Below are 14,500 nucleotides of genomic sequence, written 5' to 3'. Positions count from 1 at the left end.
AAAAAAAAAAAAAAGAAAACACACTGGGGTTTTAAACCCAACAGATTCAAGACTTCAGCCACCCCTCACCCACCAGTGTCTACAACTGTGAGCAGTGGCCCCGCAGACCTCCAAGGCTCTTGGATCCTGCTTTCTGCCCTGTTGCTTGGCTGAGAGCCGGTGTGAGCCTCTGCGCCTTGGGTTTCCCCGCTGACAGATGCCAGAGGGCAGATGGAGAACCTGTTACTCCCACCTATGCCCGCCCAGTGGCCACTGTCAGTCCTCCAAAGCTCTGGTGTTTGCTCCCACTGCCTGTGCTTGTCCGATCCGCCTTTCTCTTGGCTACAAACTCACTCAGATTTCCTACTCTGTGTTCTTCATGCGTGTACAAAGCCCTCGCAGAGCCTTCTCTGGAAAGAAGGTACTGCTATCCTAAAATGTGTTAGGTTACCTCGATCGCTTTTCAGGAACTTCCCATTCAGAAGGAGTGTGGAATTGGGAGTATGGTAGCTATTAAATATTTATTCCGCTGCCCCTAAGCAACACACTTGGTATCCTAGGACCATAGTTTTTGTGAAGACTGTCAAGGCTGTGCTCCGCCATCGTGAATGGCTAGTGCCTGGGACATTGAAAGGCTCATGGACGGTGGATATCAATATGACAGCTGCATGTCTCATCCCATGTACTCGCTAGAAGCACCTGATGGGATGGGATAAGATACCTTTGTCTCATCCCTCATCTTTCCTTAATAAATGTTATTAATCGAACAGCCGTGTGTGGCACTCATCTGTCTGGGCTCTCATCGTGGTCTAATGATAGCAACTGGCTGTCGAACACCACCTAACAGTTTGTAAGTGCCTGATGAGGTCAGAACTATTATTACCCCATTGTACATGGAAGAAGCAGCTTAGAGAGGTTAAGCAGGGGACAGTGTGGCAATAAAAGAACAGACGAACTTACCCAGAGTCAGTGCCAGAATCTGAACCCGAGTCTGACTTCACAGCTTCCTTTCCTTGAACTAGACTTCTGAAATCCTATCTCTTTTCCCCAGAGCCTATGTTCTGATTTTTTTTTTTTTTTTTTTTGAGGCCCCACACACTGCTATGCAAGACTCTGCACTGAGCCAGGGTGAGAGGCAGGAGATGTAGGCGGGGTCTTACATAGCCATAGGTGAGGTTTCCTTTGGGCACACCAGCAACAAAGTCTGCAAAGAGAAGAGAAACTGGTGGGCTGAGGGAAGGACAGGGCAGACTCTGACTGCTGTGTTTGGAGCTTTCTCTAGCTCCCCTTTCGTCCTAACATGGGCACTCACTCACCTTCAGTGTCATCACCGCTGAATTCACCTACGGCCACAGAGTACCCTGGGGACAGAGTGGGAGGATGTTAGCATCGCCTCCTCTGAGACCCCTGTTCTCTAACCCTCAGCTGGGAGAAGCAGAGGAGGGCTGAGCGAGGCAGAAGGCCCTGAACTCCCCGCCCATTCTCTCACCACGGGCTTGCCTACCCAAGTAGCTGTCATCATATATGGAGCTGGCCTGGCGGGTCTGTAGCTGCCCCTGTACCGGGTTGATGAGGTATTCTGGGTAATAGGACTCTGAGATCTGCTTTTGAGTGGCGGACAGGATCTGGCCTGGAAGGGGAGCAGGGTGATAGGCAGGGGGAGGTAACTTTAGGGCTTTAGGGGAACTGAGTAGGATTTTGAGTTTGGATCAAGAAAAGGGACTATGTGGAGGATGGAGTAGGAGGGGTCTGGAAGTGGAACTGGGAAGCTGAGGCGTGGAGAAGGGAAGGATTAGTGATTCAGACCTAGAGTGGGGAAAGAATGCAGTGCCAAGGCCTGAAGCGGGCAGAGGAAGGGCTTACCTTGCCAGAAGTAGCTCCCAGGACCACCCAGGACCACATGGCCAGTCTATGGGGAGGTGAGAGGAAGAGGGATGAGTGCACCATTTGGGGCTGACCCTGGATCCTCACTCCCTGCCCTCCCTCCCCGATCACCTCTCACCTTGGTGAGCTCAGCACTGAAGCCCCCTTGGCAGTAGCCCTGCCCTGCCGCGCTGCCGAAATCTATGAGGGAAGAAGACAGGGAGATGAGTGAGCCGTGCAGAGACGTGCTGGCAGGGAGAGCAGCTTTGAAAACGTCAATTTGATGCTTGGTGGCCACGAGGAGAGACATCGAGCACCTGACACCCTCTCATGAAGAAGGCGCAGTGGCTTGTGTCACTCGGCCCCTACCTGAGCGGCAAGGTGCATACTCCAGAACCCGGGTGAAATTGTCTGTGGAGAGGTAGCAGGTGCCCACGGGGTCGTGCTGAGGCTCCTTTTCTGTGCGCCAGCTGTACAGTGGAGCACATGCCTGGGAGGGCCCAGAGGGGGTTCAGGTTTAGACCAGGCCTGGCTTTCTCCACCACGGCTCAGCTCTTAGCCACCAAGGACCCATTGGTGCCTCACCAAGATAGAGGCGCCGTGGGCTCGAACCGTTGCCCCAAACCACTGCAAGGACTTGTACTCCACAGGCTCCTCTCCCGTGGCACTGGACAGTGAAGGCTCCAGGATCCGGGAACCTTGGGGAGGTTGAAAGGAGGCCATCACCCTGGCTCTCAGAAAGGTGACCCTCAGTCTTGGCCCAGGATGCTCAGTGTTTCTAGACCCTGAACCCCGAGCCCTTGCCAAGTTGTCTCTTCGGTTTCTCTGGTTTCCTTTTAGCTGTAGCAGAAATTTGCACTGTGGTGCTGGGGAAGACTGGCAGAGTCCCATGGCTAACTTCTGTCTGTACACCAGCCCTGTCTCTGCCTCCAACAGCCTCTTCCCACCTCCTTACTTCCTCTGCCTCTTCCCACGTCTAAACGCCGCCCTCTGGACCGCTGCCTTCCGAGCTCTTCTTACTCTCCACCTGTCTCTCAGGCTTTTTATTTCTTTATTTGTTTTAAGACAGTGTCTCAGTATGTAGCCCAGGCTGGCCTTGAACTTTTGGCAATCTTCCTACCTTAGTCTCCTGAGTGCTCTTAAGCTTCTAAAAGCCAGCCTGCTCAGAACAGAGGCTGTAATCCAGTGGTACGGCATATGAGTAGTGTGCATAAGACTTCGGTTCAGTACCTAGCACCCTTTCAGAAACCAGCTGGCCTCAAACATTATTTATTTATTTATTTTTCAAGACAGGGTTTCTCTGTGTAGCTCTGGCTATCCTAGAACTCGCTTTGTAGATCAGGCTGGCCTCAAACTCACAGAGATTCAAATGCCTCTGTCCAAGCCCAGTGCTGGGATTAAAGCTGTGCTCTATCATGCCTGGCTTGGCCTCTGCATTTTTATGCTTACTTCTTCTTGCCCTCTTACTCCAGTCCTTATCTGTGTTGATAGACTGCCTTGCTTTCTTACTAGCTGGATGGCTTAACTTCTGCTTCCTCCCTCGCAGGATGGGGCTACTAATACAGTTGCTCAAGTGAGCCAACACACTCATGCTAGTGCCTAGCATGGAGCAAACACTTTCCGAGTGCTGGTTGAATATCCTCAGCTCCCTCAGGTCCATCTGCCTGAGGGCTGAGCTCCCTAGGGAGCTGAAGCACACTATAGCTGATGTGCACTATCACTTAGCTTAGGAATAGAACCCTCTTCAAGCCTCCTCTGTGTTTTGTGTTATGGCCCTGGCCTCCCAGAGTTGTGGGTGATTCAGTGAAAATGAGAGCCACATGTTTCTGAATCATGACTGCCATCCTTGGGCTGGGCTGGAAGCATGGAGTGAGGGCCACAGGAAGCCTACGGCTAGGAAATGGAGCACCAGAACTACTACTGGGAGAGCATGTGGTTCTGGTGCTGAGGCTGCACCCCTTGCAGCAGGAGCCCCAAGCCCCAACCCCAAGCTGCAGGCCCACTTATCCACTTACACTAGGCCCTCCCTGAAGTCTTCCAGCCTACCTTTGCTGTCAAACTGAATGGTGGTGCACTGGGTGGGGCTGTTGTCCCACGGACAGATGTAAACGGCACCACCCTGCAGTACCCCTGGCTGGCTAGTGTTAGCCTTGGGTGCTCCCACCAGCACACTGACCCTGTGAAGGGGAAAGGAGAAGGGCATTAGGAAGGGCCCTATTTCCAGGTTAGTCTCGGGTGGCAGGATGCACCCAGACCTTTGGGCCAAGAATGGGGGTGGGGTAGATGTCCCTTGGGTTGTATTTATATCTCAGGAGATGCCACAGATGCCAGAGGCCGGGGCTGGAGTCAGGCGTTCCCCATGTGCTGCTGTCACTAACTCAGCTCCTCCCCTCCTCCCACATTCTCCTACCTTCTTCTACTACAAGGAACCAGAATCAGTTCCTGGAAAAGGAAGGAGGGATAGAGGGTCTGGACTCCAACTTTCCCATTTCTTCTGTCTACCTGCCAAGGTTAGATGCCCAGACCTGTGAATTGAAGCTGCGGCCCAGAGGTTGAGGGTGTGCTTGGCATCAGGAAAAAACAAAACAAAACAAGACAAAACAAACAAAAAAATAGTACTAAATGCAAAGTATGAACCTTGTTTGAAAATGGCTTGAAAATACATATTAAAGGGACAATTTAGCCCTAGAACTCCACGTTCCTGTGGAGCCTCAGGGTCCTCACCTACTGGGTACCCTCTCTTCCCAAGCCAAATTTTCCCTCTGGGCTGGAACCCAGGCTACTGGCCACTTAGTCTTGGGGCATGTGGGAGGAAAATGTGAGTGTCGGGAACCAGGCAGACACAGAGAGAAGCTGTTTCCTGGGCCTGGCCTGCCCCATCTGCGGCTCAGGATGGATGTCACCTTCCCGCTGGGCTCCGCCTCACTTGTACCTCTCTACCACAAAGCAGTCCCAGAAGATTGAACTCAAATCCTGTTCTGTTGGCTGCTCTTCCTGGACACACAAGTCTGAGATGGGGCCCTCCACACAGCCACAGCCCAGTCCTCTCCAGGCGCTTTCCTCAGGATCCCCTGCAAGCACTGCGTCTGGCAGCCTGGGCAGCTTTCCCTGGCACCCCCAACTCTGGGCCAGTGTCCCGGCCAGCCTTGGCCTCTGCTCTCCTCCCCTGCTGCCATTGGCTCCTCAATCTCTCTGCCTGTCTGTCCACAGTATTGCTTGCTCTCCTGATTTAGATTACTGGGTCTCTCTCTCTTTTTATTTATTCATTTAACATGCATGGACATTTTCCCTGAATGTCTGTGTGCCGTGTGGGCACTTGGCTCCAGAGGAGACCCGAAGAAGGCATTGGATCTCCTAGGACTGGAGCTGTGAGCAGTCAGGAGCTGCCAGCTGCCAGGTGGATGCTGGGGAATTGAACCCTGGTCTTCTGGAAGAGCAGCCAGTGCTCTTAACTGCTGAGCCATTTCTTGCTTCTTCTTCTTCTTTTTTTTTTTTTTTTTTATTTTGGTTTTTCGAGACAGGGTTTCGCTGTGGCTTTGGAGCCTGTCCTGGAACTAGCTCTTGTAGACCAGGCTGGTCTCGAACTCACAGAGATCCGCCTGCCTCTGCCTCCCGAGTGCTGGGATTAAAGGCGTGCGCCACCACCACCCAGCTCTTCTTTTTTGATCTCAGGTCTTAGGGCTCTCTACTTCTAATGGTTTCTGTCGCCTTTTAGGTTTCAACACTCCCAAAACTACCCCTTTTCTTGAGGTTCCACAGCCTTTATCACTAGAATTGTGGGCCCAAGAAGGGACTTAGCAGAGGCCCCAAAGGCGGGGCTGTCTTCCAATAATAGGGTCACTTATACTGAGGGGGCGGGGCAGGGTCTAAGAGGCATAAGTGACAGCAGCAGGGAAGGCAGTCCCCAGGACACCAAGGATTTGGAGGGAATATTAGAGAGGAGGTGAGAAGAAAGCAAGGGCCGGAGGAACAGGAGTGGGGACTGGACAGGAGGTGCCAGCCTCACTGGCCAGGGGACAGGAAATGTTTACTGCCTGTGGCTTCCTGTCAGTTTCCAGCCTCACATTTCTCCATTGTCTCCCGCCCACTGGGTCTCACCTCTCTCTCACTCAGGAATTAAGGCCAATTAGAGGTTGGAGCCACCATTCCAAGGGTCCAGTGAACTCAGGTGAGAATGCCTGAGGCTGACAACACTGAGAAGCTACAGCCCCAGGGGAGAGAGGAGTGTACTCCTTCTCTGAGGCCTGTGGCAGTGGTGGTCCACAGTAAAGTGAGTTCCAGGATAGCAGAGTTGCACAGGGAAACCCCGTCTCAAACGAAGCCAACAGTGAAAACAGTGAGGGCGCAGCACAGGAGTCAGGAGCTAGAGCTCTGGTTCTTGCTCTAGCTCAGCAGGGCTTGGATGTCCTCTCCCCATACCACCTGCATTTGTGGAGGAACTGAGACGGGACTGTATAGTTAGCAGCCCTGTAAGTCCACGGGCCGGCGGAATATCTGTTTGCTCTGTGAAGGTTCGAGGATCCCAGAATGCAGGCTGGGGACGTGGATCCAGATCAGCCCACGCGATCCATGCTTGGGTATGGTCATCTCAACAGTCCTCATTCTAGCACCTACACATGCCAGCCGAGGCACAAGGCTTATTTACCCTTCTTATCCCACCTGATGCTTCCTAAACCCTGCAGCAGTAGAATCCTCAAAGTGATCCAAGAGGGTTCCCAGGGAGGCTCCTTGGGTTGTTTTCAATATTGCAGAAAGCCTAAAGGAAATCATGCATTTACCTGACAAGGCATACCAGGCTAATTAAAACTTCAAATGCATTTGCTTTGGACTGGCATTGCACCAGCTTGTGTGAGGAGCCTGGTTATCAACTCTGGTCAGAAACTTTGATGGGCAGCTATAGATAGATACTCTTGGTTTGTAAAAGATGAAAAACGGTGAATTATCTCCCACTAGATGCAGGTTGGCAGTAGACTCTGTTCCGGAGTCCAGGGGAAGAAATGTTCGCTGTCATTTCTGCAGAAGCCTTAGAGCTCAGGGGGTCTGGTTGGTCTTTGGAGACAAATGGCCACTGCCCAGAATGTCCACTGTTTCAGGACTAATGCAGATGCTCAGTGGCTGCTGCAGGCGGTAAACAAAGGCTACGCAGTCCTGACGCAGTCCTGACATTCCTCAACAAGTCCCCAAACTGCCGACCTACCCTGATGTCCTTATTTGACAGATGGGAATATTAAGTCAAGAGAAGTCATGGCCATCCAGGGATGCTCAGAATCTTTCCCAGGATGTGAACAGAAGCCTGGGAGCCTGGCTCTGAGGCTAGTGTTCTGCCCTGCCCCACGGCCAAAACATCCCCTCCTCTCTTCTTCACTATCTCCCCAACCAGGCTTTTGATTAACCAAGCCCCTGTTCAATATTCAGTTACTGTTTGACTCCCTTGGCTGGACAAGGTCAGAGTGGAGAGCAACAGGTGGGCCAGGGCCCAGCTCCCATGATTCTACCTTACCTCTAGGCAGGCCAGAGGGGGACACCTGCTTCTGGAACCCCAAGTACATTCCAAAGGGCTGTACTGATTGGCTGAGTAAGAGCTGCCTCCAGCAGACTGGCTCACTTTTTTAGCTTTAAGTGTCCTAGGCAAAGCCACTTTCCCTCTTCTAGCCTTAAACTCTCTCTCAGTGATGAGTTGCTTTTGGATGGTCCCTAACTAACTTCTAGAACTAAATTTTATAACTTCTGAAGCAATAATATTTTCTCTGATCAACACGTGAATTTTGTAATAATCCAATGAGAAATTGATATCAAGCCTAAGAGGAATGTGAGGGACTATTGCCACTACCACAGTTGTTAGCAGTGCTCCAAGCGTGTGAGCACAGGGGATGAGTGGTGCCAGGTGGACTGCTTGCCAAGCACAGGGGCCCTGGGTTCAACCTCCACAAACTGGGTGTGTGGAGGGTGTGGCAGAGCCAGCCTGCAATCCTAGCACTCTGGAGGTAGCAGCAGAAATTCAAGGTCATCTTGGCTGCACAGTTTGGGAATGAATGAACGAATGAATGCAAGTCAGAAATGGAGGAAAACAAAATGAATGAGGTTGGTGCCAGAAAAAAATTCAGAACCCAGACTCTCCCCATCAAATTCGTGCTTTGCGTAGGCTGCCTGCATGTGGGCAGCCACCTCCTAGATGCTGTCTCATTCAGTTAGGGGAAGGCTGGACTTGCTCAAGTCCCAGCTCTTGGGTGAGTGTGAGCACTCACACCCACGACTGCGTGGCACCCTCTGCAGTGCTCACCTTGTCCTCGTCATTTTTCAATGCGAGGGTGATGCAGGAGAAACTAGGAACACTGACACCGCAGCCACAGGGCTGTTTGCCCACACGAAGGAGAGAGAGGCTGAGGCCAGCACACAGGTGCTGGGAGGGAGAATGCTCTAAGAGGGTTACACACAGAGCAAAGCAGAGCATGAACAGGGTGGGGGTGGGATGGAGAGGCTGGGTCCTCTTTTAGAAGAAGCCTCAGGGACTGAAGGATCAGGCCAGGGGCCAGATGCACACCTAGGGGACAAGAAGTGCAAAGTCCAACAGATGCGTCAGTTTTCAGAGAACTGCCAGTTTTGTGGGGGATAGGATGGGAATAAGGGAGAAATAAAAAGCCAGACAGTTGAACACCCTGATGAGCCAAAGCATCCTATAGCCCCTCCACCACTTCTGCTCCTTCCGTTATGGTTGTGGTAAGAGGTTTAGGGGACCGGAGGAGGCAAGGCCTGGCAGGATAGGGTGATGCAATGAGGTTTGGGCAAGAGGCCAGGGTGTGGGGTGGGGACCTTGAAAAGCCCAAATTCAACGGCTGGGGCCTAGTTATCTTTTTTTCCATCCCTAAGTCCTCCAGACAAAGTAGAAAACTGTCCCTTCCCCAATTGAATTAGCTAGAGTTAGCCGCCTCCACCACCCACTAGTTAAACAGATAACTAAAATCAGCTCACCTCTGACAAAGGTCCTATCAAGTCCTGAGATCTCGGGAAGGGAGGGGGTGCTGCTGTGGGCAGAGGGAGGCTCAGAGCTTGGAGGTAGAGGAGAAACAACTACTGCTGTCATCGAAGGGGTTCAGCAATCTGGCATGTGGGGTTCCTTGTCCCATCACCTTCCTCTTACTTACTAACGTCCTCTCCTCATTGAAACGAACCACTTTTGTTTCAATGTGGGCTCTAACTCTGATTTCCAAGCCTGTGGGCACCCATTTTCCAGGCACTAAGAGTCTGGGTCTGCTTATTACCCGGAAATAAGGATTCTCCATAGAGGTTTTCAGGAACCTTCGTTCTGATGCTCTTGGGCCCAGAGAGCCTACGTCTCCCCAGCTTCCGACCCTGGTCCCAGAAGTCTGTGTCTCAGTTCAACTACTGCTACAGGAAATCAGCTTTTCTCTTCCTCCCAAGAGCTGGAGCTAGAGGGAAACCGCCCACCCCCCTTCAGGCGCGCGCGCACACACACCCCTCCCGACACATCCGTGCACCGCCCTGGGCCGATCCCGCCCCTAGTCCCAGTTCCCCCAGTGCCAGGATCCAGGGGTTCTCCCTAAGTTTTTGGATCTCCTCGCCTGAAGAGATTGAGGGTGGGAGGCGACGCAGGAGACTGAGGAGAAAGGGGAGGGAGCCTCTGTCCTTCTCCCCGGTCTCAGTCTGAGTTGATGGGGGAGGGGAGGATGAGACTGGCCCCCACACAACCTCCCGACCCTCTCAGTCTGTCTTCCCTCTTACTGCACGCGCTTACCCAGCTTCAACCCTCTCAATGGCCCCACGGAGGATCTCGAAGTTCCTCCAGTGCTCCCTAAGGACCGGCCTCCCCGCCCCCCTCGACTCCCACCCACCACAGGTCCCCAGCAGCCCACAAATCGCCAGAGACCCTGAGTTTTCTAAGCTCTCTCCTCCCGGTTGGCCCCGAGTCCCTGCCTGCACTTCTCCAGCTTCTAGATTCCTGTCCTCTCCTCATGCCACAAGTCTCGACACTGATCTCACACTCCACGTCGGCCACGGTGCTTCCCTGCTCCAGCGCGGGCCCCCAATTCTATCTTGGGCCCCCAACTCCAGTTCTAGTTCTTTCAAACTCCGCCCTCAAACTCAAGTCTTGGTCGCCTCCACACTCCGGCGCGCCCCCAATCTCCAGGTGGCCCCCTGCCCCCTTCCCGCCGCCAACCTCACCACTCACCCTTCCCTTCCCGGCCGGTAAAACTCCACGGAGAAGCCGAAGAGGGAGCCGGGGGGCCCGGAGAGCACCGCCGGGGCCTCCGCGTCTAGGTTGAAGCCCCCAACCTGGAGTGGTGGCCGCCACAGTAGCAGCAGCAGCGGCAGCAGCGGGGCGCGGGGCCCCCAGCGCAGCGGCACCGCGTGGAGAGGAGACTGTGGCGACCGTGGCGTCCTGCTCCCCATAGCGCCCGCTCTTCCCTGTCCTGGGGCCACCGACCCGGAGCCGCTTCCTAAACCTCCCAGGGGCGAATGACTCAACGCGGGGAGGAGTTTGCCAAACTCCCGGCTGGGCCCTCCCCCCGGCCGCCGGGCCGGCTGGCGGGGGGACATTCCTGGGTCCCCGGGACGCCGAGGCCGCGCCCCGCACCCTGAAGGGGGCCGCACCTCTGAACCCCTGGCTCCGGCCCCAGCTGGAGACCGGTGGTCTGGCCTGGCTCAGACTGGGCGGGCTCGGGTTCTTCGCCCTCCTCTCTGCTCCCGCCCCCCCCCCACTCCTTTCCAGATGTACAGCGTAAACGCTCGGAAAAGTAGTTGGAAAAAGGGAGCAGAGAATTTCCTAATGAGGAAAGGAATCACCTCTGGGGGGCGGAGGGAGCCTGAACAGTGTGTGTGGGGGTCTCCCTCACTTATTCAGGAAAGAAGCTTTGGGGTCGAGAGACAAGGGACTCCTCTGGCATCCAGCCAACAGGGATTCCCCCTTGCCTTCCGGGGCCACTGGGTGCCTGGGTTCGGGCCAGCTGGATTAGGGACTCTCAGCCCAGGCACTGAGGGCTTCCAGGCTGCCTGCTGGAGCAGCTTTGCTCACTGCGGGGGTTCCGCGGCTGCCACTTCCCAAGCTGATAGAACAGGAGTTTGAGGTCTCTGACACGGGACCACTGGGTCTCAGTTCTCTGGTTCTCTTTAATATAGGGTTTGGAAGTCTCTGTTATGGCCCTTTCTTGGATTTGGCATCTCGCCAAGTGGCCAGCCCCCCCTCTTCAGTGACTTCATTAGGTTGCCTGATTTCCTGGAGAAATCCCAGAAACATATAAAGGGTGGCGTGGGGAGTCTTCAAAGGGAACCAACTTTCAGATTGTATTGGCCATCTTGGTCATCCCCATGGCCTGTGTAAGTAGAGGAAGGGGTTTTAGTAAGTGGAGGTACCTTTATAGTAGGGTCCATCAGGCAAGATCCGGGAATGGGAAGAGAATCTTAGAGTCTCTCCCAATCGCCTTCTACTCCTTTCTCTGCCTTCTTCCTCCAGGACTTCTCCCCTTCTAGAATAACGCCCCCAAAGTTCAATCGTGCCTCCTCTGCCCTTCTCTTTTGCTCTACTGTGGCCTGTGGGATTTCTGAATACAAGTCCCAGAGTCAATTTTTTTCTTCCTGCCGTGTGCTTCCCTCATCCAGTCTCTCTGCTACCTTGCTCCCTATCCCCAGTCACCCTGCTAGGTGTTCAGAATTGCATCAGCAGAGCCAGCTGCAGCCCCGGGACAGTCATGGTGACTCCATCCAACTTTCACATCGGAAGGTTCTGACCCTTTGACAGGTTAGGAACTCAAGGAATCTGTTGGTCAGGATCTGAGCAAGCTGTGCCCAAAGGTAATCTCTGGTGGGTGAGACCAGCCAAGGGGAACCCCCTCCCTTGAGAGAAGGATGGAGCCTTACTGTTTCTAGAGTTTCATTGTGAACCTTGGGTTCCACGTGTCTGAATCCAGCCCTCTCCTTTCTCAACCCAGACTCTCTCTCTTTTTTTTCTCTCTTTAGATTTTTTCCCCCAGGATTTAGGAGCTGGGAGAAGGAGGGGAGTATACAGCTAGGGAGGTGTGTGACTCAGATTCTCCCAGGAGCCTTGGTGGGGGACAGGGGACATAGTGTCCTGCCCTAGTCCTCCTCCTCAATCCCCCAACATTGGCCAACTCAAACAGGCCCCCTCCCTGTTCATTCCTTGCTCCTGTTTACACAGGAACCCCTTAGTCATTCTCTGGCTAGCTTTTCGACTCTCCCCAATATTCCTCCTCTCCTGGCTCTCCCTGTCCTTATAAGTCCTCACCCAGGGGCCCGACACCTCCAGCTTCCTCACTTGTCTTATATTTTCCTTCCTAGCTAGCTTCCCTTTCACCTGCTTCTTGTTGAATCTGAACTGGGATTTCTTCCTGCTGGGAGTGCTTCAGCATCCCCTCCAGGCCAGTTAGAGAGGATCCCCAGAGGCTCTCCATCCAACCTTCTTCAGAAGAGAAAATTGCTAGAGAGTGAGGACTTGGTCTAGGTCACATGGCTAACCGTGGAGAGTCTCAGACCCGAGGGCTGTTTGTGTGTGGGATCATGCACAGATGACATGAATGGGTCAGAGGACAATTTTCAGGAGTTGGTTCTCTTATTTCCTTATTTGGATTCCTGGGATCAAACTCAGGTCATCAAATTTGGGGTAACAAGTACCTTTACCATTTTGCCAGCCCAACTTGACTTGGGTGCTTTGACCCCAAACCCATGCCTCTCCTCTGAGCCCACTGCCTGGGTCCTCAGTCTCCTCTCAACCTTTTTCTCTCTGCTTTGTATCTCTCACCTCTCTGGTCAGTCTGAGGGCCTCTGCTATCTCTGGTTCCTTTCTCAGATCTGACATCTCTGGCAGGCTCTGTCCTGCGGCTCAGTGATAACAGTTTGCTGTGATGGCTATTATTAATATTATTATTAATCACAGTGTGCTCCATGATGGAGACACAATGGGTGAAGGGCAAGACCAGGACACTCACCCAGCTCCTGCTGCCAGCAGAAGAGTGAATTTCCACAGAAGAATGCAGATGCACATACAAAGCCCGAAGCCAGGAGTCATGGGAAGTCAGGAGTCGTCATGGGAAGCTCTGACAGCCAAGTTGGGGTGAGAAACAACATGGCTCATCTAACACATGCTGGGTTCTGGGCTGAGTTTTAAGCTGTTTCTCCCGAAGGCTCAGCATTGAAGGTGTATGGCGGCTCTAATTTTACTCTTAGGAAACTCAGAGGAGTAGCCAGCAACATCACACAAAGAGAAAGACAGAGGAGCACCCAAAGCATCCCAGGGCTTTCTGAGGCTTGCTCCACCAGTGCTAACCCTCTCCAAAGCTGTGCCCTATAGGGAGCAGGATCTTAATCTAGACCTGCTGTCCTTGGGGTGGGGTGAGAGGAGGATTGTATGCAACCCAAGGGAAAGGTTTTTATGTCTGCGTGTGATTTCTCTAGGGTAAGACTCCTCAGCTTCCTCCAGAGTCTCAGATGCATGTAAATGGAGAGCACTGAGTTTAAGAAGTAGGGTTAGGGTTAGGGGCCTATAGAAAGCTTGGCTGGATAAAGGGCTCTGACTCTTTATCAGTAGCTGGGCCTGTAGAAAGCTTGGCTGGATAAAGGCTGTGAGCTCTTTATCAGTAGCTGGGCTGACTGGCACATGCTTGTAATCCTAGCACTGGGGAAACTGAGGCAGGAGGATTGTGAGTTCTAGGCCTGTGTAGACTACACAGTGAAACTTTTCTTGAAAAATCCATAACTTAGCCGAGTGGTGGCACAGCTTTAATCCCAGCACTAGGGAGTGGGAAGCAGTGGGATCTCATCTACAGGATGAATTACAGGACAGCCAGGGCTACACAGTGAAATCCTGTTTCTACAAACCAAAACACAACAACAAGAAAACAAAAACCAACCCCAACAACAACAAAATGAAAACCCCATAACCAACCCTTTTGCCCCTGCCCCAAACCTTCCTTTCTCTGGTATAACTGAACACAAATGGGTCATAGGTGTGCTAGGACAGACTGACTCTCCAGCTCCGGAAGCATGGAGAAATGGGTATTCACTACCCGAGACCCCAGGCTACTTGAGGGATTGTTCAGACTTAATGTTCTCAAAAAAGATGACACAGTTCAGTGAATAAGGAAACAGGAGAGACTGGGTCCTGAGCTGGAGTGAAACCGCTGTGGAGGAAGGAAAGGAAGAGGATGAAGCTGAGGGGAGGCGGATCTGCAGAAGCAGAGCAGGAACCTGCTACCATAGAAGCCTGCTGAAGTTGGGGCATTGTTGTCTGTAAGAGAGGGAAGTGGGGAAGTACAAGAGTAAGCCCTCTGAACTCAAGGCTGTCACTGCCCTGACTCAGGTCTCTGTTTAGGGGAACTGATGGCTCCATCATCTGTGAGTCACCATTTACCACTCCCACCCGTCTGCCCCGGGAGAAACCCCTCCTTATGTCCCAGAAGTAAAATAAGAAGAGTCCTAGATTACACTGCCCTTCCCACCCCCACTTTTCTCAGGATGGAGGAGGAGGTGGATGAAAAGTGTTCACGGGGGACAAGAGCAGTCCTGGGGATAGTGCTTAGGTCCTCTGGGGGCTGTGGAACTCTGACCCTAGTGACTAAAATGGTGACTAGATAGTTATGCAGACAGCAGACTGGGAGTTTCCTGGACTGGGCAGGGGTGGAGGGATGGG

At 53.0% G+C, this 14,500-nt stretch overlaps 1 protein-coding gene across 1 annotated transcript in view; it reads right to left on the bottom strand.

Annotated features, from left to right (window-relative positions):
- Itga5 (integrin subunit alpha 5) overlaps window positions 1-10,295 on the bottom strand; it is a 23,287-nt gene extending 12,992 nt beyond the window's left edge. Inside the window, exons 1-9 of the mRNA XM_005353778.3 lie at window positions 10,031-10,295; window positions 3,889-4,019; window positions 2,428-2,540; window positions 2,212-2,332; window positions 1,982-2,043; window positions 1,843-1,888; window positions 1,484-1,609; window positions 1,296-1,340; window positions 1,140-1,183 (exon numbers count right to left, since the gene is read on the bottom strand). Of these exons, the coding sequence (XP_005353835.2) occupies window positions 1,140-1,183; window positions 1,296-1,340; window positions 1,484-1,609; window positions 1,843-1,888; window positions 1,982-2,043; window positions 2,212-2,332; window positions 2,428-2,540; window positions 3,889-4,019; window positions 10,031-10,251 (909 nt within the window). The 5' untranslated portion in view covers window positions 10,252-10,295. The remainder of the gene's footprint in view (window positions 1-1,139; window positions 1,184-1,295; window positions 1,341-1,483; window positions 1,610-1,842; window positions 1,889-1,981; window positions 2,044-2,211; window positions 2,333-2,427; window positions 2,541-3,888; window positions 4,020-10,030) is intronic.
- Window positions 10,296-14,500: the final 4,205 nt, after the last annotated feature.

The sequence above is a fragment of the Microtus ochrogaster genome, chromosome 15, assembly GCF_000317375.1.
Source record: "Microtus ochrogaster isolate Prairie Vole_2 chromosome 15, MicOch1.0, whole genome shotgun sequence".
NCBI classification, from domain to species: Eukaryota; Metazoa; Chordata; class Mammalia; order Rodentia; family Cricetidae; genus Microtus; species Microtus ochrogaster.
The sequence above is the reverse complement of the archived record's forward strand: the minus strand, read 5'-3'. Positions and strand labels throughout refer to the sequence as shown.